Source organism: Amblyraja radiata, chromosome 5 (assembly GCF_010909765.2).
Source record: "Amblyraja radiata isolate CabotCenter1 chromosome 5, sAmbRad1.1.pri, whole genome shotgun sequence".
NCBI classification, from domain to species: domain Eukaryota; kingdom Metazoa; phylum Chordata; class Chondrichthyes; order Rajiformes; family Rajidae; genus Amblyraja; species Amblyraja radiata.
Window position 1 is genome coordinate 56,904,988 of NC_045960.1, and position 26,070 is coordinate 56,931,057.

The following is a 26,070-nucleotide window of genomic DNA, read 5'->3' on the forward strand; positions in this document are numbered from 1 at the left end:
AAAAATAGCATGTATTATATATCCGCAATCAGAATTTTTCATTGACTCTTCCATCTTCACTTTCGCCTTCTAGAAGCAAGCATAACTTGATTATTAATCTTATTAAAACACTGGTTTTAGCTTAAAGTCGTACCGTGCGCACCAAACCCTTAAAATCAGGCATGATACCCAATAGATAATCCAAAACATAACAGTCCAAAGCTTTGATAGCATGAAACGTCTTCCTCCATGTCCGATCAACTCATGGATGTGTTGTAACAGTAATGTTGAAGTGTGAAAATCCTTCACAAGAATAACAGGATTTTTACCAATATACAGTAGTTCACCGTTAGGTTTGATTTCATTTCCGGCTCATTAGCAGAGATTTCAAATCCCAGCTCAAGCTTTGGCCATTCTCTTTCTGGCTTACAGAGAGATTTTAGTTCATTGATCCATCTCTTATCGCTTAAGAAGCGGTTCGCTGTCAGTTCTCTGGAAACTTCATCCTCAGGATTTTCTTCGATGTTAACATATTTCAGTTGCACAGCATTAGTAACTCCCAATGCTCTTTCCATTGGCAGATTGTCTTTGTCCAAATCCAACTCTCTGGTTTCTTTGGCTCTAGCATCTAGTGGAATGCTTTCACAAGTGTCGCTGATCCACTTAGAAAGTGTGAATCCTCCCTTATTACAAAGGGAAGTCAGATGTTCTACTGGTTGAATTGCTTCCTGCTCAGTAGACATGGATTTTAAGTAATCATCCTTGTAGAAATTATTCTTCAAAGAAATTCTTACTTCATGAAATTTAGCATTCTCGCCAAACTTGCGTTTCAAATTCTGGTGGCTTTGCTCTGCCTTACGACGATTATTCAGCAGATTAACACTTTCTTGTTTGAAAGGTAAGTCCAGACAATAGTGTCTGAACCTTTACTGAGTAATTCATAATATCCATGAACTTCAACTCTTCATTCGACATTTCTTCAGATTCCTTGCTGGTACTTTCCTTGAAGTCATGATTGTATGGCTTCATCACCTTGGCTTCTAACAATCTTTATAGGTTCCAATGCCTTCAAAACATTTTTTCCGATAAGTAGATTAACACTAGAATTTATTTCAGATATCTTGACATCCTTTAGGTAAGTTCATGGTTTCAAGTCTTCATGTCTTGGTATGTTTTGACGATCAACAGGCATGGTTCCATGTGTAAACACTTCAGATATTGGTATAAAATTATCTTCATCCAAACTGGATATCTCCATACTCATAATGTAATGACTCTTGCTCTCTTTATTGTATTGTATATCTTTATTGTTATTTTCCTGAGTACTCACATACCCAGAGGAAACAAAAAAACGTTACTCAAACCAGTGTCCATTCAGTGTGCAGTAAAAAATAAATAGAAATAAAAATACATATATCATGAACAAGTTTAACACTACTCTCAACTAAACATCAACAGGCGTTCCGATCGGCAGCGGCACGACAGTGGCTCTGTCCAGGTTGGTGGTTGGTGCGCGATACTTTGGCAGGGGGCAAAGTCCGTTTAACAGTCTTATAGCCTGCGGGAAGAAGCTGAGGAGCATCCTGCTGGTTTTGCAGCTAATGCTCCTGTACCTCTTCCCAGATGGCAGGATGGAGAATATGTGATGCGATGGGTGGTAGGGGTCTTTGATGATGGAGATGACTCTGTTGATACATCTCTTCCTGTATATGTCCAGCAAGAAAGGGAGTGGAGCACCAATAATCCTGCTGGCGGTCTTCACAATCCTGTCAAGTTGGTGCCGTTCGTACGCCTTGCAGCTCCCGAACCAGGAAGTGATGCCGTTGGTTAATGTGCTCTCGATTGTCCCCCTATAAAAAGTTCGTAGATGTGTAGTGGGGAGACCTGCTTTACGTAGTCTTCGGAGAGGGTGTAGTCGCTGCTGGGCTCTCTTGACCAGTGCTGTGGTGTTGGTTGTGGACATCAGGTCATCTGACAGGTGGAGTCCTAGGAACTTCACGCTGCTGACCCTTTCCACATCAGCTCCATCGATGTGCAGAGGTGTATGGTGTTGTTTTCCCGCCCTCCTGAAGTCAACCACCATCTCCTTATCTTTATCATGGTACGTAACGAATCTTAGTCCCTTCTCCTGTAATGTTCAGCATTCTTGTCAGTTTTTCTGTGCAAAAGGTAGTCGAACTTCCGTGATCCAGAAAAGCATATGTTTGCAACACTGTATTAGTCTTGCTGTTGCTTACCTGTACTGGTAAGATAGAAAAGTTACAAGCTTCAACCCCGGCCCCAATATGAGCAGTTACTTGAGGTGAGGTGATAGCATCACTAGTAGTTGGCTTCTCGCCCTGTTCCGTTTGCTCCAGTTCATCCTCTTTTATTTGCTCTGATAGCTCTTCATCCGTTTGTTCCAGTTCTTCTTCTTCTTCCCAATGCTCTGGTAGTTCTTCTGAGTTGAGTTAATTTTGAGTTTCCTTTATTGTTTGAATGAAATTGCGCACCTTGCAGCCATGACAGAAAATAAAGTAACAGAACACACAATGAACACAGTTTAACATCCATCACAGTCACTCCAGGCACCTCCTCACTGTGATGGAAGGCAAAAAGTCTTAAAGTCTTATCTCTTCCTTGCTTGTTCTCCCTCTGCGTTGAGGTGATCCAGGTTTTCGATGTTGACCCCCGCCGGGTGATGGTAAGTCCCGCGGCCGAATCCAAGCAAACGGGCTGATTCAAACTCCGCGGCCCGGGGCGGTCGAAGCTGCCAACCTCCAGTCCAGCAGACGAAGCTGTTGTTGCGGGAGTTCCGGAGAATCGGTCACCTGTGAGCTCCCGATGTTGTCGTCCACTGGGCCCGCGGCCGAAGCCTCCGAGGCTCCGAAGTCGGGCCGCAGCCGCAGCGCCACCACAGCCCCGAAGTCGGCCAGGTTCACGATGGTGAGTCCACAGGCTCTGCCTCCGGAGCCTCGGGGTCGGTTCCAGTGGGAGGCCGCCAGCTCCACGATTAGGCTCCAGCACAGACGGAGATGGAGATATGACAAATAAAAGGTTGCATCCCCTTGAAGAAAGAGGTTAAAACAAGTTTCCCCCACCCCCCACACATACACAACTACAAATAAACTAAAACATACATCTAACAAGACAAAAGAAAACAAAAAAAAGGAAAAGACAGACGGACTGCAGGAGAGCCGCAGCTGCTGTGAAGTGCTTCAGGATGATATTGCCTGCACTTAGAACAAATCATAGGACTCTTACAATCTCTCACCATATGTCCATTTTTCAAACATCCAAAACAGATTCCCTTTTCTTTCAAGAAATCATTTTTTTCTTCATATTCTTTCATCTTGAATCTTCACACCATCTTATGGTGTGACCAACTTCATCACATAATAAACAACACCATTTGCTTGCTAGTAGATACATTTACTTTCATTACATCTGTTGTTTCCACAGGTCTGGTTGTGGTAGCAAAACTACTTCTCATAGGTTCTGATATTTCTTCAGTTTTGGTAAAGGTAGAACCTGTGTTAGTTGCAATTGGTTTATAATCTTCAAAAGTCCCATAGTGTGGCTCTAACATGTACCGTACTTCCCTTTCTAAGAATTTCACCAGGTTTGGTAACCTGGCTACTTGGTTCCTCTCTTCCAATATTTCACCAGCTTTATCTCTCCACTTTTCTCTCAGTCTTCCGGGCAACTTGCCAATTATGACTTGTATTACTTGCAAAATTCATTTCTTCCATGTGGCTGAGATTTTCCATCGAGTTGCAACAACCTCTCAGAAATATTGCATATTTACTCAATGCCTTCCCATCTTCTGGCTTGATTTCTTTCCAAGCATGGGCCTTCTCCATGTATGCGTTAGCAATCCTCTGTTAATTGCCAAAATGTTCTTTAAGTATCCTTCTCGCCTTTTTATAGCCATGGATGCTTGGCTCAATTTGACAACTTTCTACCAGTGTCTGAACAGCTCCGCTTGTGTACTTCACCAGAAATCGTAAGCACTCCTTCTCATCTGTAACTTTCATTTCTAATACTTCTTCTAATGCCCTTATATAGAAACATAGAAATTAGGTGCAGAAGTAGGCCATTCGGCCCTTCGAGCCTGCACCGCCATTCAATATGATCATGGCTGATCATCCAACTCAGTATCCTGTACCTGCCTTCTCTCCATACCCCCTGATCCCTTTAGCCACAAGGGCCACATCTAACTCCCTCTTAAATATAGCCAATGAACTGGCCTCAACTACCTTCTGTGGCAGAGAATTCCAGAGATTCGCCACTCTCTGTGTGAAAAATGTTTTTCTCATCTCGGTCCTAAAAGATTTCCCCCTTATCCTTAAACTGTGACCCCTTGTTCTGGGCTTCCCCAACATCAGGAACAATCTTCCTGCATCTAGCCTGTCCAACCCCTTAAGAATTTTGTACGTTTCTATAAGATCCCCCCTCAATCTTCTAAATTCTAGCGAGTACAAGCCGAGTCTATCCAGTCTTTCTTCATATGAAAGTCCTGACATCCCAGGAATCAGTCTGGTGAACCTTCTCTGTACTCCCTCTATGGCAATAATGTATTTTCTCAGATTAGGAGAGCAAAACTGTACGCAATACTGCAGGTGTGGTCTCACCAAGACCCTGTACAACTGCAATAGAACCTCCCTGCTCCTATACTCAAATCCTTTTGCTATGAATGCTAACATACCATTCGCTTTCTTCGCTTACGAAAGCTTCATACCGCAAAGGATCTCCATCATACGTATGAATTTCTGCTGGTGGTAGAATGAGAGAGGTATTTTGTCTAGCTATGATCTGGTTGAATTCAATTTGCCTTTTCACCAATGCCAATAATCCATCCTGATAACCTTGGCTTGGCTCCACCTGTTGATAAACAGGCCTCTGTGACTCAAATTGGCTTGCTCGAGCCTGTGCACCAGACCTCGGAAAAGCGTGGTCTGCTGTTAGTTTGTCCTGAGCATCCACAGACGCTCCATTAGTAGTTTGTTTTGATCTAGCACTCATTTGCTCAGAATAAGTTTTACCCATTTTACTCTATTCCAATGGGTTTTCAAAGCCATGAAACCGGGTGGACCTCGATTGTGGAATTGATCCAACTGCTCACTCAATTGGAGTAGTTTTTTTCTCTTGGTCCAGAGCTCATCGTCTTTGATGATCTAGAGCTGCATCTTGAACCCTTTCTTTCCAATATCTTCTTCTTTGATTTGGCCACCACCATTTTTGTGTCTAGTTCCAGTTGTTCCTTTCGTCGCCTCATCTCTTCTTTCTTCTGTTCTTTCGTCGTCTCATCTCTTCTTCTTCTTGTCTTATCTCTTCTTTCCTCTGATCGTTTCGTTGTCTTATCTCTTCTTTCCTCTGATCGTCCCGTCGTCTCATCTCTTCTTCTTCTCATCTCATCTCTTCTTCTCGTCTTATCTCTTCTTTCCTCTGATCGTTCCGTTGTCTCATCTCTTATTCTTGTCGCTCAATATCATGTTTCATCTTCAAGGCATCCGGTTCTATTGAGAGAGCGGCTAGATCAGCTTCAACTCCCAATCAAGCAGAAGCCCTTGATACCGAACTGGCTGTTGAACCAGATTTATGTCTTGATCTTCATCGAGATACTTTCAATATATTATCTCGTGGTGTAATTTTATCTTCCATTCTGGCACCTTGTTGCTTCGCACTTCCAGCTACTAAGCTCGTAAGTTGTGGTATTATTTCAGATAACTACTCCTCTGCCTCATCCATGAAACCATTGAATATCCTCACCTTATCTTCCCACCACTGGGTATGTCTTCTGCATTCTCCAAAAGACGGCTGTGAACACAGCAGCACATTCTGTTTCTTTACAACCTCTTTGCAGAGGTTCCATAGTTGGCTCATATTAGATTTCACTTCGATTGCGTTCTGTACTGATTCCATTAGTTTCTTCTGTTTCTCAATTAATCTGGTAACCTGTTTCCATAATTTGTTTCTCTCCTTCTCGGTTTCTTTCAAGTAGGCAGCTTGTGTATTATCTGTTTCTTCTCGATACATGAGTTCTCTGTAGCTTTCTTTTAAAAATATATATTTTTATTAGAAGTAGTGTACAATAATATGAGACATGCATAGCATATTACATTTCATGTACAACCTTATTTTAAATTTAATAGTAAAAAAAAAGTAAGAAATAGAGAGAAAGAGAATATTATATAAAGTAATGATATTGTTAGTTCGTGGAAAAAATAGAGAAAAAGAGCCCATAAAGCTATATAGCCGGAAAGAGAAAACAGAAAACGCAATGTTTACACAAAGTTGGAGCAGAGTTCAGAAAATACTTTGTTCGTTCAATTTAAAGACTTACCGATCTGCCAAGACCTCTTTATTATCATGGAGCCAGAAGATGAAGAAAGAGCCATGCCTGAGGAAAACTCGATATGGGAACAAGTTAACGAGTCAATTGAAAGCTACACAGTCTTTTTCCTCAGAGTTGGGGAATCATGAACTGGAGGGTTGACCTACTAGCATTCTGTGAAATGTTGGAGGACATCAGAATGCCTGTCAGCTTAAAGTATGAGGGGAAAGATATGATAGGAACCTGAGGCGCAACTTTTTTTTGTTTACACAGAGTGAAAACAAGTACATGGATTGAACTGCCAGACAAAGCAGTTGAGGCAGGTACAATAACAATTTAAAAGAAAATCGCACAGGTACGGAGGAAAGAAAGGTTTAGAGGGATATGGATCAAAGGAGGGCAGACCCACATTGAATCAAATGGAATTATCTTATATGGGCACTTAGTTGGCATAGATGAATTGACCTTGAAGGGCCTGATTCCATACTGTGTGACTCTAATTGCCTCCTATTGTGGACCAACCTCGGCCATAGTCACTATTCCTCCTTTCATGTGAAAATGCTTTCCGATATCCACATAGATGAACTTCACTTTACAATTCATTCCAGACCTTTCAACTGTTCATTGTGCTTTCTGTAGTAGAGTAGGCAATTCATCTTCTGGAGCCTAGGCTGCAATTAAAATTGATTAAGGCTGAATTTCATCCATCTGTTTGGGTCCATAATTCTCATTCCATTGACTAATAATCTATCAATTTTAGTTTGTAACTTTCTATTTGGCCTTGTGCCAAGAGCCTTTTATAGTGAGTCTGGTTATGGAATTTCTACTATCTTTTGTGAAGAACCTAACTCTTCTAACATCCACTCTAAATGGCTAAATCCTAATTTTAATCTTCTGTCCATGTTCCACCAGAGGAACAATTTATATCTACGGTATCACTAACACATAAATCAAATCATCAATTAATTGTATATAGTGCCCTCCTAATTTAATCTATTAATTCCAGTATCGATCTGATGAATTCATTACAAGACTCCATAGATAGAGAAGTAAGAGTTGGCAATTTATTATCTATCAGTTCAGTTTTAATTCTCCCTTGCATTACAGGAAGCAATCTCAATAAAAAGATTGAAAGTTATGAGGAATGGAAATAGCTAATGGAATAGTGCAGGGAAATCAAAAATCTAACTGCCCATAGGTTTTTAAAGTTTTGAATAATGAAATTAAGGAAACTGAAATACTACGGTCTGCTCTAGTAAGCGGCGCACCAGCTTTGAGAAGAAAGACAATGGACCACATGGAGCTAATTGTTCAGTTGCACATCTAACAGCTGCGGGCGCATAGAGAAGCTATTGTTTATGTGCACAGAGATAGAAGCTGTTCCAAATATCAATGGGAATTCTGAATGCGATGTGCTCGATGGGTTCAGCAGCCTCGGGGAGAAAAACTAATCTTAAAGAGGCAAAGAATTTCACAAACATCTTGCTTTTGTTTTAAGGAAAAAGCTAGTTATTTTAATATCTTGGCAATTTTTGTTTGATCATATTATTTATCCACTCAATAACGACAGTAACATAATAATTAATGCAAATGAATAAATCTAGGAATTACCTTAGTGTTTTATTAATTACCTTATGCATTAATATGTAATATGGGTTACCTGTTTTCTGGTATATGGGAGTATTGTTTTCAGTTACAGCTGATGCGAGTTTGAAGGAACGCCTAACTATTTAGCTTCTATCTACAAGCATGCATTGACGCTTTGAACCTGCTAGTGAAAGCCGAACGGCTGGGAAGTGACAGAGCGAGCATGCCCGCGTCTGCCCGGCGGCATGAAGCTGACGAAGTGAATTGCAGGGCAAGCCCTGTCTTTCTCTCACACTGGGCGGGCTGGCTGAAAGAGGGAAGTGGGACAAGTTGGATTCTAGTCACGCACGAGTTTTTGACAACTTCTGGACTCTCCCCCACCTCCTCCTCCTCCTCCATCTGACTGGAGACTCCGACAGGAGCCGGACAGGCGGACGTCTCGCCGCCCGGCCACTCGCGCCGGTGTGAGCTGAGTCCACACGCTGCCGCTTGAAAGGAGTTAAACGTCAACAAAAAAAAAGGATGCACGTCGCTTTGGGGGACTGACCGTGGTGCGGACGCTTTATTTATCTTTACTGACTGGAAAGGTACTTTCAAACCGCGTGTGTGTGAGAGTGAGTGAGGGACAAGCCAGTCGCGATGCAGAGTTGGTGCCTTGTTTTGGTGGCCGGGTTGCTGCCACTGCTGCTCCCGGGCGCGGCTACAGCCACGGACACCTGGCCGCGCACAACCTACCGACACCACGCCGTGCTGGATGCAAACGGAAAATACCACCTCCGGTGGGACCACCACGCCGCCAGGATCACCTTCGAGGTGGAAGTGGAAACCAGGGGCTACGTCGGTCTTGGGATCTCTCCAACGGGATCCATGGTTCGGTCTGACATGATCGTTGGAGGAGTCGCTAATGGTCGCCCTTATCTCAAGGTAAGGAGTGTGCCAGTCCAAGGCAAGGTGGGCAGGTGCTGACACGTTCCCGCGGCTCATGCAGAGTACATGAGTTAAACGTGTAGGCACTTTCCCACGGAGCTTCCAATCCAGGTGATCTACTTGCCAGAAAATTAGATAGGTTGAGGTTTTCAATTACTGCAAAACACTACGTGCTGAAGGAACTCAGAAGGTCAGGCAGCATCTGGGGAGGGGATAGACAGGGGACGTTTAGGGTCAGACCCTTATCCAGACTGAAGATAGACACAATGCTGGAGTAACTCGGCGGGCCAGGCAGCCTCTCTGGAGGGAAGGAATGGGTGACGAGACTCTTATTCAGACTGATTTGGGGAGGGGAGAGCTGGAAAAGGGCGAGCTCGGGACTAAGGTTGGCAAGGTGGATATGGGCGAGCGGATTTCATTAGCAGGTGGGAGGATAAAGTGACAACAGCTACAGGTGAAAAGGAGACACAAGTATGTCAGATAAGGAGAGGAGAGGGGTGAAATATAAATCGGGGGGAGAGGGGGAGTACAAGGAGTTGGAATAAAAAGGAAATGGGGGACTGGGGACAGTATATTGTACAAAGGAGGGGAAAGAGAGGTGGGGTGGGAGAAATGGGACTGCATCAGGGTGTGATTTAGGGGCATGGAAGAGAAAGAGGGAGGGGCGGGGGTATTCGTTGAAGTTGGAGAATTCAATGGTCATACCTTTGTGTTATAAACTGCCCAATGATCATCTGTCCATCTGCCATCAATCCTTCCTCACCTGTGTCCATCTATCACTTGCCAGACTTTGTCCTGTTCCCACCTTTGTTTTCCAGCTTTATCCCCCCCCCCCCTCCCCCTCCCAATTCCAATCTATCTGGTGAAGGGTCCCAACTTCGAAGGGCCGAATGGCCTACTCCTGCACCTATTTTCTATGTATCTATGTATGTAACTTGAAAAACACCACGTCCATTCCCTGCTGAGTTCCTACAAAGCACTTTGCGTTTTTGATCAAGATTCCAGCATATGCAGTTTCTTGTGACTCGTACATTTTCAACTCTTGGATATGTTTGAATCCTGATTATGTTGCACTCTGTTGAATATCCAAAGTGTAAAATTAGTGAAGCCAACCTGATTGGATTCCTGTTGTTTCGAAAGGGAGGTTAGATCAGCTAGTAGCACTCTAGCCTCTGAGTAAGAAAGTTCAGCATAATACTGTGCGTGTGTATCTGTGTTTGTGTCAAAAATCTAGGCAGTCCTCCCTGTGCTGGGCTGAGCGGGGATGTTTTATGGAGGTACTATATTCTAGAGCAGATGTTAAAATGTGGACTGTCCCGTGCTCCAGCTGGGTGTAAAAAGTATTTTGGCTCTGTTTTGAGAGTTATCTCAATTGACCTGGCCAAAATTTATCACTCAACCATCATATACAATTTATTTTGTTAATTTCACATGTTTGTGGGAGCTTGAGGGTAAATTGGCAGAGTTACACATCACAGCAGTGCCAGTTTCCATTCGCTTTATAAAGATCATGTGATGTCTATTATCCCCCTCTCTTTGCTGCCCAGAGTTTAATGTCTATACAGCACTCAACCAGATGGTGTGAAATTACCATTTTATGATTGAGAAAGATGTACCAACTATATTCATCAGCAATAATTGAGGATTCAAAACAAGGAAAACAAAATCCACACTTTTCTAGCTTAAGACATCTGCAATGCTCAACTTTTGAACTTGGGCAAAAGTAGATTTTGTTTATGATTGGAAGGTCTAATGTGTTAACTGATCTTGCATGACAATTCAGCAGGCCAATAAGTTCAAATGTCCATGAAAAGAACAAAGATATATATTACAGCATTGGTACTACACTTAGAATGAAGCAGACTTTGTGGTTGGGTTTGCGTGGGGGGTGGGGTTGGGGTGTTAAACAGGTTCACCAGAAATGATTTGACAACATCGACGATGAGAGGTCAGAATGCGTCGACTAGGAAGATCTTATTAGCTAAATTTGGTCAACCTTCATTATCCTTTCTGACCCATAGGTCATCTCACCTGGTAATTTCTGTTTCCACTATAATAATAATAATAATAATAATAATAATAATAATAATAATAATAATAATAATAATAATAATAATAATAATAATAATAATAATAATAATAAATTTTATTTATGGGCGCCTTTCAAGAGTCTCAAGGACACCTTACAAAAATTTAGCAGGTAGAGGAAAAACATGTAAGGGGAATGAAATAAATAGTAGAGACATGACTAGTACACAAAGTAAAGACAGAATTCAATTCAAAACACAATATGAGGCAATTAATGCACAGATGAAAAGGGAGGGGGATGTGGGGCTAAGGATAGGCAGAGGTGAAGAGATGGGTCTTGAGGCGGGACTGGAAGATGGTGAGGGACACGGAATTGCGGATCAGTTGGGGGGAGGGAGCTGCCCTGGAGAAGGCTCTGTCCCCAAAACTGCGGAGGTTGGACTTGTGGATGGAGAGGAGACCGGCTGATGTGGATCTGAGGGACCGTGAGGGTTGGTAGGGGGAGAGGATGTCAGTGAGATATGGGGGGGCCAGATGGTGGAGGGCTTTGTAGGTGAGGATAAGGATTTTGTAGGTGATCCGGTGGGAGATGGGAAGCCAGTGAAGTTGTTTGAGGACTGGAGTGATGTGATGCCAGGATTTAGTGTGGGTGATGAGTCGGGCGGCTGCGTTCTGGACCAGTTGGAGTCGGTTGATGTAGGTGGAGCTGATGCCAAGGAGAAGTGAGTTGCAAAAGTCCAGTCGGGAGGAGATGAAGGCATGGATGAGTCTTTCAGCAGCGGGAGGTGTGAGAGAGGGTCTGAGTTTGGCGATGTTGCGGAGATGAAAGAAGGAGGTTTTAATGACATGGCGGATGTGAGGCTCAAGGGAGAGGGTGGAATCAAAGATCACGCCAAGGTTGCGGGCCTGGGGAGATGGGGAGACAGTGGTGCCGTCGATGGTGAGAGTGGGGTTATTGATTTTGCTGAGTGTGGCTTTGGAGCCTATGAGGAGGAATTCTGTCTTATCGCTGTTGAGTTTGAGGAAGTTATGTTGCATCCAGGTTTTTATAGCTGACAAACAGGAGTTGATATGGGAGAGGGGGGGGTTGTGGGGGGATTTGGTGCCGAGGTAGATCTGGGTGTCATCGGCGTAACAGTGGAAGTCCAGGTTGAAGTGGCGGAGTATCTGACCAAGGGGGAGGATGTAGATGATGAAGAGGAGGGGGCCGAGTACGGAGCCTTGGGGAACGCCTTGAGTGACTGTGGCTGTAGCAGAGGTGTGGTTGTGGAGAGAGATGAAGTGGGATCTGTTAGCTAACTAACTATCCTGTTAGTTGGTCAAAACTTCTTCAAACATATCACTGCACAAATTAACGTAGATTAAGTATTTTTAATAGTGATTTTAGTAATATTAATTCTGTCATTTTATTTGTGTGGGTGTAAATTTGATTATGAAGACTGTCATGTATGAACTGCTTGCACAGCTTGCACTCAAACTGAACGAAGCTTAGATTTAGATTTTCTTAGAGCACAGAACAATTTTGGTTGGTGATCATGACAGATATGAAATTGGTTTCTCCTGTCTAAGCAGATCATTTTTTTGCAACACTTTTCTGGGCGGGTTCTTAAAATCAAAATACGAAGCTATTGAATCATTCAGCGATTTCTGCACAAATCACGAGGAAATTATGTTTTTGAGGCAGACAGTGTTAAGAGATATGGGATAGGCCTGCGATCACAGGGAAATTAACAAGTGTACAGTTGTTGTGAAAAAGGATGACACAATTGTCAATGCATGTTCCACTGCTCAGTGGAAACCCAGGTTGGTTTATTACTGAGCAAGTGAAATTGGAAATGATCATTTGGTGTATAATTACGTGTTTGGCGGAGAGGTTACAGAAAGTTTGATTGGAGTGGGGGGAGAGTTGGTGGATGTTTGGTGCTGATTGTTGAAACATGCTTGAGGGATATCCTGGTCAATGAAGTATGCTGTCCTAAGGAAGTGCACTGGAAAGGATGCATTGAGGTAGGAACAGAAACAATGACGTATCTGCAAGGGAGAGACTGACCTAAAGTCAGGTGAATGGCGCTGATTAGAAGATGGGAAAGAGGTGGCAGAAATATGGTGACTATGAAGTTACTTATGCCTGGTTGGAAAATGCAAAGTGAATAGTATATCTTAAGTAAAGGGGATGGTATAAGATGGGGAACCTCCCAAAATATAGATTGACAGTATATAATCGGGAATCTTGGGGTGGTGGGAGGAAGATTGTTTGGCTGTATTTCTCTCATGGAGAATGGCAACACTGGCATCTGGTTTCAGAAGTGCAAGGAGGATCACTTTCAGGAGTAAATGGTGGTGGTAAATTTGGCAAGAATTGTGAGAGGTGTAGGAATGTGAATGGTTTAGTTTAGAGATCCAGAGTGGAAACCGGCCATTCGGCCCACAGAGTCCGTGCCGACCAACGATCACCCATACTCATAGTTCTATCCCACACATCAGGGAAAATTTATACAAGTCAATTAACCTTCAAACCTGCATATCTTCTGAATGTGGAGGGAACCGGAGCACGCAGAGAAAACCCATGGGGGAGGCAGCTCCCTGAATGGATTAATCATCGTGAACATCATTGCTCCATACAATAAGATGGAAGAAGAAATCACTAGGTGAGGGGTCGTATGGATAAGGAAAAAATAAATGAAAGTTGACCAAAGCACTTCACACTTTTTGTTAAAATGCATTGCCTGGCATAGTTTGGGGTGGGTTTGTTGGGGGCAAACCTCAACTGCAATCAATCTCAAAATAGTTTCTTCACAATTACATCTTTGTTTACCTTCCAGCAGAACTAGACCTTAAATTTAGCCTTGAAGTGCCATTTGTGGATGCCACCATGTCTACAAAGTTCCCAATATAGTGATGAAAAATCATATGCATCTCATCATGATAAAATATTGTGATGCATTTGCCATTTCTGAAGCAGGCATCAACACCTTACAATATATAAGTCCTGGAAAATGTTCAAGGCAAAGTATATTTGCTCTGAGGCAGAGTTTGGAAAACAATACTATGGATTGTTTATGTTCCTATAGGGTCGATTCTTATTCTTCTAAACTCCAAAGAGTAAGGCCCAATCTGTAAAGCATAGTCATACAAGTACAGGTATGCATCTCCATCTGTCACAAATGATCAGGGAATGTTCATTTCCCTTACAGATTTTGGAATATATGGGTCTGAAAGAAAAGATCTCCAGGTTTTATGTCAAAGGAGGTGTGGAAGAACTTTTCACAGTCCTTTTCATATGAAAACATTCAGAAATCCTTCTCCTTTTCCCAGATATTGATTAGAGTACTTATCCTGGTTCCATATATCAAACAGGATGCATAAAAAACATAAGTTACAGTGGCCCGCTCTGCCATTCAGTGAGTTCATGGCTGATCTAATCCGACTTCACTTTCCCATTCACTCCCTGTACATCTTGCAGAACATTAGAAAATCAGAGTAGGTGTCAGGCACTCTGCCCCTCAGCTCTGCCCCACCATTAAGTGTAATCGTGGCTGATTAGCCTTGGATAGTATCATATCTTCAGTGCCAGTTCTCCATAGCTCTTCATTCACTGAGCTTTCAAAAAAATACCTACTTCTCTAAATTATTTCCATTGATCTAGCCGCCTCTATTCTCTCAGGTAGAGATTTCCAGAAATTCATCATACTTATTGTGAAGAAATTCTTGCACACTTAGGCCAATCTTCACTAATTCCCCCGGTTCAAGCTAGTAGCAACTTTCGCTATCTACCCTTTCATTGCCCACTAATATGTCGTATGTTTCAGCAAGATAATACGTCATTCTTCTAAACCTCAGATAATATAGTAATACAAATGTTGGTCAATTTCTACTTTTACATATATTGAGTTATTCTACCTCCAGACATTCAGGGATAGAGAATTCTAAATTTTCATGATCCTCTGAGAGAATAAATTCCTCATCTCTTCTTAAATGGTTAATATATTACTCTGAAACGATCTCCCTTGATCCATATGGTTTACTAGGATAAGCAACCAACCTACCAATTCCTGCAAGAACTGTAGATGTTTCAATCGTCACTTATCCTTATAAACTTCAAGGAGTTAGCAACAATCTGCCTATCCTATTTATACAAATGCAGGCATAGTTCCCCTCATCCCATATATTAACACATGTGCAGGAATGCTTTTCATAGTTCCGCACAGTGATACACATAGTCTCCCAGCACAGAATAAGCCATTTGACCCAACTCTTCAATGCCAATCAAGATGCACTATCTAAGTTTGTCCCATTCATCCACTCTTGGCCCAAATCCCTCTAAACTTTATTCAGCATTTATAATTAATTATTTTTATTGTTGTCCCTTCCCTCATTACTAGATATAACCCCAGTTTAAAAAAATAATTTATATAAGGAATGCAGACAACTGTTACTAACATTTTAACCAGGCTACTATTCTTCCTGTAAGTACTTTTTTATTCTTTTCTCTTAGCTTATCACATTTTCCTCAATTTTGCAAGTCACTCTTTATAGTTTTTGCTCGTTTCTGCACTGATTTGTGTTAAAATTTCCCACAACTTTAAGGTTTCAATTTCAATGTTTCCCTGGACTGAGAACACTTGCCACATTGTGAGAATCGTTTCAATTTGCATCAGAAGTTTAGACTGTTTTATTGCGCAGTTCTGTTTGTTTTCACATAGTTAAGCAAGCCAGCATGAAATATGTGCTGAGCAGAATTCTCATATGGATGAAGGTTTCGAGATTTTATTTTACAAGTTAAATTGGTATCTATCAGAAATTGTGTATTCAATTCTCCATTCCAGTTTATATAAGTTTAATATAAGCAAAATCTAGAGTATGTATCTTAATGATATTTTAAATAACTCCATGTAACAGGAAATAATAAACAGTTGCATACGAAAGGTTGAGATTTAGAAGTACTGAAATGAATCCAAAACATTTATTTAACACATGAATTAAAAACAGTGGTTCTAATCAAGGAATTTTGTGTGAGGAATTAATACTTGAAAGTTGGTCTGTTGCCCCTGGTAAAAGTTTGTAATAACTTGATTCCAAAATGCGGTGTTCAATTCAGAAGTTTTGAAATTGGTTGAGAATTATTTGCTAAGTACAATAACATTGGATGACATGCCTAGTTTAAAGTATTAAGTTGTTGATAATATGGATGACATGCCTAGTTTAAAGCATTAAGTCGTTAATAAAGTTGTAAATCTAGTTGTTAAATTCTAGTTGGAATATAAGAGCGAAATGAATTTAATTTGAAGGCTGGAGCTATGCCTTAACGCACATTATAGAATCAGTAAATATTTTCCTAAAATCTTTATTGATACATTGCCGCCTTATTTTAAAAATAAATAAATAAATAATTTAAAAAAATCTTACAGGAAATTACAGGAAAAATCTTACATAGTAGCATTTCAAACTCTTTGAGAAAAATTGTAATAATATTAAAATCAAAATATCATGGCCGAAAGAGTTGTGCCTAACAAATAATATACATGCAATGTAATAAAATGTATCAAGATGCTTCATATGATTGTTATGAAATATAATTTGACATAAAGCAACACTTGAAATTGGACAGATGAGCAAACACTTGATTTAAGTTATATATTTAATGGAGTGTTTAAAGGAGGGAAATCAAGTTATTCAGGGTAATCAGGGGAAGGCAGCAGCAGCCAAGTTCATGGCACCGTGGGTGGCTCTGTGGCACAGGAGGGGAGGAAAAACAGTGGAAGGGCTATAGTAATAGGGGATTCAATTGTAAGGGGAATAGATAGGCGATTCTGCGGCCGCAAACGAGACTCCAGGATGGTATGTTGCCTCGCTGGTGCAAGGGTCAGGAATGTCACTGAGCGGCTGCAGAACATTCTGGAGGGGGAGGGTGAACAGCCAGTTGTCGTGGTGCACATTGGCATCAACGATATAGGTAAAAAATGGGATGAGGTCCTACAAGGTGAATTTAGGGAGCGAGGAGATAAACTTAAAAGTAGGACCTCAAAGGTAATAATCTCTGGATTACTACCAGTGCCACGTGCCAGTCAGAGTAGAAATAGGAGGATATTGCAGATGAATACGTGGCTTGAAAAATGGTGCAAGGGGGAGGGATTCAAATTTCTAGGGCATTGGAACCAGTTCTGGGGGAGGTGGGTCCAGTACAAACAGGATGGTCTGCACCTGGGCTGGAATGGAACCAATGTCCTTGGGGGAGTGTTTGCTAGTGCTGTCGGGGAGGATTTAAACTAATGTGGCAGGGGGATGGGAGCATGAGCAGAGAGACAGAGGGGTGTAAAATGAGGGTAGAAGCAATAGGTAGCAAGGTGAAAAGTAAAAGTGGCAGGCAGACAAATCCAGGGCAAAAATAAAAGGGCCACTTTTCAACATAATTGTATAAGGGGTAAGAGTGTTGTAAAAACAAGCCTGAAGGCTTTGTGTCTCAATGCAAGGGGCATTCGTAATGAGGTGGATGAGTTGAACGTGCAGATAGTTGTTAATGAATATGATTTAGTTGGGATCACGGAGACATGGCTCCAGGTTGACCAAGGCTGGGGGCTGAACATCCAGGGATATTCAATATTCAGGAGGGATAGACAGAAAGGAAAAGGAGGTGGGGTAGCATTGCTGGTTAGAGAGGAGATTAACACAATAGAAAGGAAGGACATTAGCTTGGAGGATGTGGAATCGATATGGGTAGAGCTGCGAAACACTAAGGGGCAGAAAATGCTAGTGGGAGTTGTGTACAGGCCACCTAACAGTAGTAGTGAAGTTGGGGATGGCATCAAACAGGAAATTAGAAATGCGTGCAACAAAGGTAAAACAGTTATAATGGGTGACTTCAATCTACATATAGATTGGGTGAATCAAATTGGCAGGGGTGCTGAGGAAGAGGATTTCTTGGAATGCATGCGGGATAGTTTTCTAAACCAACATGTAGAGGAACCAACGAGAGAGGCTATTCTAGATTGGGTATTGAGTAATGAGGAAGGGTTAGTTAGCAGTCTTGTTGTGTGTGACCCCTTGGGCAAGAGTTACCATAATATGGTTGAGTTCTTCATTAGGATGGAGAGTGACATAGGTAATTCAGAAACAAGGGTTCTGAACTTAAAGAAAGGTAACTTTGGGGGTATGAGACGTGAATTGGCCAAGATAGACTGGCAATTGATTCTTAAAGGATTGACGGTGGATATGCAATGGAAGGCATTTAAAGACTGCATGGATTATACCTGTTATTAATGTAATCCTGATCCCTATGTATCAATACCATTGTTATGTTTATCATTATTCTTTTTGCTCTGTTTTTTGTTTTATTTTTGGGTTTTTTGTAAAAAAAAAACAATAAAAAGATTTTAAAAGAAAGAAAGACTGCATGGATGAACTACAACAATTGTTCATCCCAGTTTGGCAAAAGAATAAATCAGGGAAGGTTGTGCATCCGTGGATAACGAGGGAAATCAGGGATAGTATCAAAACAAAAGATGAAGCATACAAATTAGCCCGAAAAAGCAGCCTACCAGGGGACTGGGAGAAATTCAGAGTCCAGCAGAGGAGGACAAAGGGCTTAATTAGGGAAGGGAAAATAGATTATGAAAGAAAACTGGCATGGAACATAAAAACGGACTACAAAAGCTTTTACAGACATGTGAAGAGAATGAGTTTAGTTAAAACACATGTAGGTCCCTTGCAGGTGAATTGATCATGGGGAACAAGGACATGGCAGACCAATTGAATAACTACTTTGGTTCTGTCTTCACTAAGGAGGACATAAATAATCCGCCGGAAATAGCAGGGGACCGGGGGTCATATGAGATGGTTTTCGACAAGGTCCCACATAAGAAATTAGTATGCAAACTTAAAGCACATGGTATTGGGGGTTCAGTATTGATGTGGATAGAGAACTGGCTGGCAGACAGGAAGCAAAGAGTAGGAGTAAACGGGCCCTTTTTAGACTGGCAGGCAGTGACTAGTGTGGTACCGCAAGGCTCAGGGCTGGGACCCCAGCTATTTACAATATATATTAATGATTTGGACGAGGGAATTGAATGCAACATCTCCAAGTTTGCGGATGACACGAAGCTGGGGGGCAGTGTTAGCTGTGAGGAGGATGCTAGGAGGCTGCAAGGTGACTTGGATAGGTTGGGTGAGTGGGCAAATGCATGGCAGATGCAGTATAATGTGGACAAATGTGAGGTTATCCACTTTGGTGGCAAGAACAGGAAAGTAGACTATTATCTGAATGGTGGCTGATTAGGAAAAGGGGAGATGCAATGAGACCTGGGTGTCATGGTACACCAGTCATTGAAAGTAGGCATGCAGGTGCAGCAGGCAGTGAAGAAAGCGAATGGTATGTTAGCATTCATAGCAAAAGGATTTGAGTATAGGAGCAGGGAGGTTCCACTGCGTACAGGGCATTGGTGAGACCGCACCTGGAGTATTGTGTACAGTTTTGGTCTCCTAATCTGAGGAAAAACATTCTTGCCATAGAGGGAGTACAGAGAAGCTTCACCAGACTGATTCCTGGGATGGCAGGACTTTCATATGAAGAAAGACTGGATAGACTCGGCTTGTACTCACTAGAATTTAGAAGCTTGATGGGGGATCTTATAGAAAGTTACAAAATTCTGAAGGGGTTTGACATGCTAGATGCAGGATGATTGTTCCCGATGTTGGGGAAGTCCAGAACACGGGGTCACAGTTTAAGGATAAGGGGGAAGTCTTTTAGGACCAAGATGTAGGTATGTTGCAAAGCGTACCTGAAGCGTCGCTGAAAATCTGTCGCTGCGGTTGTGCGCGATTTTGGCGCCGTTTAGAAGGGGGCGGGTTTAAAACGCGATTTTCTCTAGGCTGTTCAAATCGAAGATGTTCAGCCTAGTTAATTATTAACGAAAAATCGCTGGAAGACCCCGTCGCAAAAGCTATTATTAGTTTTAAAGGCCTCGTAAAATAGTTATAGTAGTTTAAAAATCAATCTCTAAACCCGCGACCACCAGCAACCGCAGGGTCTCATAAAGCAAATAATTGAAGGTATGCTGTATATTTTTACATTAAAAAGGGCTTCTAAAGATCCCTTTATACAAAGTTTAATATTGCGAGTAGCTCATTTTGGGCCCATTATATCCCGCAGTATTTTTCTGGGCATTTGAGGGCACAAATCTACCGCAATGTGAACGTTCTAAACCAGCGCGTTCACAGGATCCCACTAGAAAGCGGATTTAAATGGGCATTTATTTACAGCAATTGAACACTAAATTCCTTCCATTTGGTCTATAAATTAATATAAATGAGATTTAAAAATCATGTTTTATTGTGAATTATTTGTGAATATTATTTGGACAATTAGGCTATTTAAAAATGTTAATCATTTATTAAGAAATGGATAGATGTTTAGACCTAGTAATTGAAGTCTGAAATTAGCTACAATTAGGTAACTAACTAATTATATGCTTTAATTTCAGGTCATCCAAATAAGATTATTTTATATTTGTTTCAGAATGCTTCAATCTATGATAACTGAAAATTTCATTCAGTTCTCTTAATTTTTAATAAAGTTATGGGCTTTTGACTGTTCACGATCACAGCTTTTTTGTTATGTCCATAGAAAATCAATAGGGAACAAGATGCTCATTTCCCAGTATGAAAATGGCCATAACTTTTTAAATACTTGAGATATGAAAGTGAATTAGGTGTCAAATTCAACTTATTTTTATGCTTTATCTGATGGGATAAATTGCAGACTTGATTTTTAAAATCTCAAAATTTTGTAACATTGCTACAAGATGAGAAAACCGTTTTTCACACAGAGAGTGGTGAATCTGTGGAATTCTCTGCCACAGAAGGTAGTTGAGGCCAGCATTGGCTATATTTAAGAGGGAGTTAGATGTGACCCTTGTGGCTAAAGGGATCAGGGGGTATGGAGAGAAGTAAGGTGCATGATACTGAGTTGGATGATCAGCCATGATCATATTGAATGGCGGTGCAGGCTCGAAGGGCCAAATGGCCTACTCCTGCATCTATTTTCTATGTTTCTATGTAAGTATGGGAGATGAAGAATATTTTGGGCGGCCTGTTGGGTTGTTGGTGGTGGAGAAGTTCCAGAGTTTGGGGACTAAGAAAATGAAAACATCAGTTTGAAAACTATCAGTGATGGAAATAATAAAGGGGATGGGTAATTGGCCAGAGGAACACAGAAATCTGAGAAAAACATAGGGCAAGAGGAAATTATAGGGTAAGATCATAAGATCTTGAGTGATAGGAAATAATTAGGCCATTTGGCCCTCTCAAGCCTACTCTGCCATTCAATCATGACTAATCAATCTCTCCTTCCTCACCCCATTCTCCTGCCTTCTCCCCATAACCTCTGACACCCGTACAAATCTATCTATCTCTGCCTTAAACATATCCATGGATTTGGCCTCCACAGACTTCTGTGGCAAAGAATTCCACAGATGCACCACCCTCTGCAAGGGATGTGTGAGACCATGGAAACTGGTATATCTAAGTCAAACATAAAATTTGTGTATGCTTTGAATTCTTTTGAGCTTTAACCATTTAAGGTTTGTGTTTACCTGCATCTATAGAAATACCCAATGCAACATTATTTATTCATCTGACCGTTCTGAAGAAATCTGAAGAATTATAATTTTTGATCGTGCCATATGACATCCTTTGTTGGGTAATTCACATATGATGTTGTAGTACCACATAGATTCTGTGTGGGTAGTTTGTGAATCAGATTAAAAATAGTAATTTGGAGCAGAACAGATTTACAATCGATATTTCTAGATTGACCACACGAATCAACGTGGACACACCAGAGGTGTTCCTTTACAGAACTATTGTAGAATTGCAGCAGATAGGGGGCACTTTTGAAAAGGCATAATTTAGTAAGTAAGGTATTGGCATATATTAGAATGAATGGATGCCATAAACATTGGGCAGCACAGTCCTCACATTCGCTGACGTTTTGGATTTTGATTCTGCTTTGAGTCAGTATTGATCGGACCTGCTTGTTTTATAGCAAAATACCGAACATGTCTTAAAGTAAGTGTAAATTAATGTGCAAACAACTGATTAACAAAGAAGAAAGAAGATAGTCAGAGAATAGCAGATAGATAATAGCACATTTTACGAATGATGGTGGAAAAAGTATCTAAAATAGTGAATGTGTTGACACTGACAGTGCGATGATGGCACACTTTCCTTCATCAGTTTAGAGCATTGACAATAAGAGTTTAGGTGTTTGGGGTATTATGTTAAAGATGTTAGAACACACCTGGAGTATTATGTGCAGTACTGGTCTCCATACAATTGTAAGGATGTTATTAAGCCGGAAAGGGTGCAGGAAAGATTCACAAGTGTGAAACTGGGTGGGCTTGAATTATATGGAAAGACAAGGGTTTTTTTCCCTGCAGTGCAGAAAGCTAAGGGATGGTAAGTATTAGGAATGAACTGCCAGAGGAAGTGGTCGAGGTGGGTACAATTGCAAGGTTTAAAATACACTGGGACAAGTACATGGATAGGAATTGGCAAAACAATGGCAAAATGGGACTAGCTTGGTTGGGCAATGTGCTTGTCATTGACACATTATGCCAAAGAGCCTGTTTCCATAATGTATAACTCTAAAATAATAAGGGGAGAAGATTAAATATGTTATTTCATATTAATGAAAACCACATGAAAAGCAAGACAAGATGTATTGTGACTGGGAGAGGTGATGTCAGCAAAAGTGTTTACATAAATACTGAAAATGCTAAGGCAACGCAACATTATAATTTTGAAGGTCAGTTTTTGTTTAGAATTTATGATTGTTTCAATGAGTAACAATCCTGGTGTGAGAGGAAAATTGTATTAGAAAGATTCTGGGAATGTTAACCACAGTTAAAAAAATAAATATGGTTGTTTCTTGTTAGAAATACACTTTGTTTCCCTGTAAATATTAACATTTAAAAATAATTTGACTTCCGAGAGGTTGGTGTGAATCAATCTTTTGGGGAAATTGAAACAGAATGATAAACATATAGCTAATGATAAACATATATGCCTCCTCGACCCTGCTGCTCTGTTATCTGTTTTCAATGTATTTGTATTTTTAACATTTTTGCTTCTGCTTTTTGGAAGATGGTAAAATAACTAAACAGACAGCTGAAATCACTTTGTAACTTAATGGATTTATCAAGAAATAGACATGCTTATAAAAATGTGTAAGCATCACATCAAACTAATTCAGCAGTCCCCAGCAGCCAGTGAAGGGAACAATCGAAAAAAGGTCAGGAAAGATCAATAAGCCAGTTCGGTGTTCCGAAAAACACAGGGAATCATGGGATTTGTCAAAGGTCATTCGAATTATTTTTTTAAAGCGAACGGGGTGGCTGGTAACGGGGAGAGCAGGGTGTAACAGCGAGACAGAGGGGGCAGATGCGAGCGGGAGACAGGAAGAGATGGTGAGAGATGGGGGAGAGAGGTTTCAGTTATACAGACAACCACTGGTAAAGCCATGGCTCGTTGCTTCTAGGAGAGTCAAGAAAATGTCCTCAATCGAGAGAATACAACTTCAGAACCCCCTCATCTCGACCGTGCTGGAGCTTTCCGCGGGCGCAAGGAACAAATGACCTAAAGTTTCCGTTGAGTGAACTGAGTGAACTCATCGTACAGCGGTGTTTTGTGAGAGTGGTTGGATCTCGGGATTGAGGATTCAGCGCCCGACAGGTGAGCGGGCCGCGGTAGCTGGTGCCTCTCCGCTCGCCTCTGGAAGAACTGACCCCTCTACTCCCCGGGTCGGGCGCTGCCTCCTCGACCCTGCTGCTCGGCGGTGGCTGACTAGGATTCCAGAGCATCGTTGATGCCTCACATCAGCTCCTGATTCCCAATTGCCTATCCGGATAATGTAACGGACATTAGCTGAGCTGAAGCTGGGATCCAACCACTCATAAAACGCCAGTGTACGGCGAGGACGAGGACGTTAAGAACACTCAGTTCACTCAACTCATACTTTAGGTCATTTGTTCCTTGCCCCCGCGGAAATCCCCACTCCCATCCATCCCAACCACGGCGCAATAGTTGCTGTTTGTAGATTTTAGTTCTGCATTTAATACGATCATCCCCAGCAGAATGGTGGACAAACTGTCTGTCCTGGGTGTTGGATCAAGGACTTCTTAACAGATCGCCCACAGACTGTCAGGATGGGGTCCAATCGCTCCCCAGTCCTAACGCTCAGCACAGGAGTGCCACAAGGTTGTGTGCTGAGTCCTATCCTATACACAATATACACCCACGACTGCACACCAACACACAGCACAAACCGGATCATTAAGTTTGCAGAAGACACGACTGTGGTGGGGCTAATTAAAAACAACGACAAGTCTGCCTACAGAGATGAAGTACAAAAACTGACTGTCTGGTGCACTAAAAATAACCTGGATTCAACCCAACCAAAACAAAAGAACTGATGATTGACTTCAATAGGAGGAGAGAGGAACCTGCTCCTCTCTACATCAAAGGAGACATGGTGGAGAGAGTCACTGACTTTAAGTTCCTGGGTACATACATCTCCCAGGACCACACATGGACAGTGAACACCATCACTCTCGTGAAGAAGTCACAGCAGCGGCTATATTTCCTGAGGTCTCTGCGGAGAGCAAACGTTTCACAGCAGCTGTTGCTGTCCTTCTACCGGTGCGCCGTGGAAAGCATCCTCTCCTATGGCATCCTGGTGTGGTTTGCTAGCTGCACTGTGGCTGAGAGGAGGGCGCTGCAGAGAGTTATTAAAACAGCACAGAGCATCACAAACACTCAACTGCCCTCCCTGGATGACATATACAGGGCCCGATGTTTACGCCGGGCCAAAAACATCAAACAGGACTCATCCCACCCTGCCAACCACCTTTTCACTCTGCTGCCCTCTGGGAGGCGATACAGGTCTCTGAAGGCCCGCACTTGTAGACTAATTAACAGTTTCTACCCACGTGCCATAAATGAACTAAACTCAAATAGATAACACTGCAGGCAACACAACACTATTCGTGGGGCAATAGAATGCGCAATATTTTTTATATTTCTATTATCTATTTATTAATTTAATGTTATTAATTTCATTTACTGATCTTGCCGGTATATGAGAGTCAATGGTTGTTTGTGTTTTTGTTCTTTTAATCTTTTATCCCGTGTCTTCTATGTATACCACTGAAGGAGATGCAATGAAATTTCGTTGTACAGTTGTTGTGCAATAAAAATAAACGAATTTGATTTGATTAGATAGTCTAATATGTAGGAAGTCTGAAGGAGGGTCTTCTATCCAAAGGTCCGCGGACGGGAGTGTTGGCCCAGGCCCGTAGGCAGCGCGGAGGGGAGGCGGCAGCCCCAGCTTGACACTGCCTGTCCCGCCGGTGGGACAGGTGGGGTTGAGCTGGAGTTGATGCTTCTTTTCTGCGCCGCCTGCGGGCCTGGGCTGCTGCTCCGGTGGGACAGGCAGTGTCGAGCTGGGACCGACCCCCCCCCCCTCCGCGCTCCACCGCTCCCGTCCGGCTCCTGCCGGCCCGGGATCGCCCCTGGATGGGACACTCGGGAGGGGATGTGGATGGCTCAGCAAGGGCTAGTTAGTGCCAGTTCGCTCATGGCCTGGCCCAGCTGCGCCCTGCCACTTCATCCAGCCGGCGGCTGCACATCTTCAGCAGGATCGTGGTGTCAGACTGAGGGGAGCGGGGTGGAGGTGGAGGGCTGCCAGCCAACCCAGCAGAGCCGAGCTGGAGCCAGCGACTGCAAGCCCAGAGCCACCCCGGACACCTCCAGACAGGGATGGGGCACCGGGGAGGGGACGGGGACGGGGACAGCTCAGCTACAACGAGCACCCTCACCCCAGAGCCTGCACACAATGCAGCACCACCATTGCCGAGACTTTATAGCTAGTGGCCTATGACCTGGGCATGTGCAGTCGGAATACCGAACTCGCTTATTTGGTGAAGATTTTTTCTTAAACTACAGCTGTCTCAAAGACAAAGTATTTTATTTAGCAGCCTATATTTTATTATGATTCTATTTCATATCCTTCTTTTAAATCGGTAATGTTCTCAAATTCTCCAGCATAGTCATTGCCTCATTAACGAGGCGAAGAATGTGATAAGGAAATCAAGTTGACAATGCAAGAAGAAAAATGGTTTTATGCACACACATATTCATTCTAAAAACAATTTAAGTTTGGGAGTTCACCTTAGAGCGTG

General features: G+C 42.2%; 1 protein-coding gene across 1 annotated transcript in view; it reads left to right on the plus strand.

The window, feature by feature from the left end:
• Nucleotides 1-8,079: 8,079 nt before the first annotated feature.
• moxd1 (monooxygenase DBH like 1) overlaps nucleotides 8,080-26,070 on the plus strand; it is a 69,185-nt gene continuing 51,194 nt past the window's right edge. Inside the window, exon 1 of the mRNA XM_033021285.1 lies at nucleotides 8,080-8,806. Within this exon, the coding sequence (XP_032877176.1) occupies nucleotides 8,522-8,806 (285 nt within the window). The 5' untranslated portion in view covers nucleotides 8,080-8,521. The remainder of the gene's footprint in view (nucleotides 8,807-26,070) is intronic.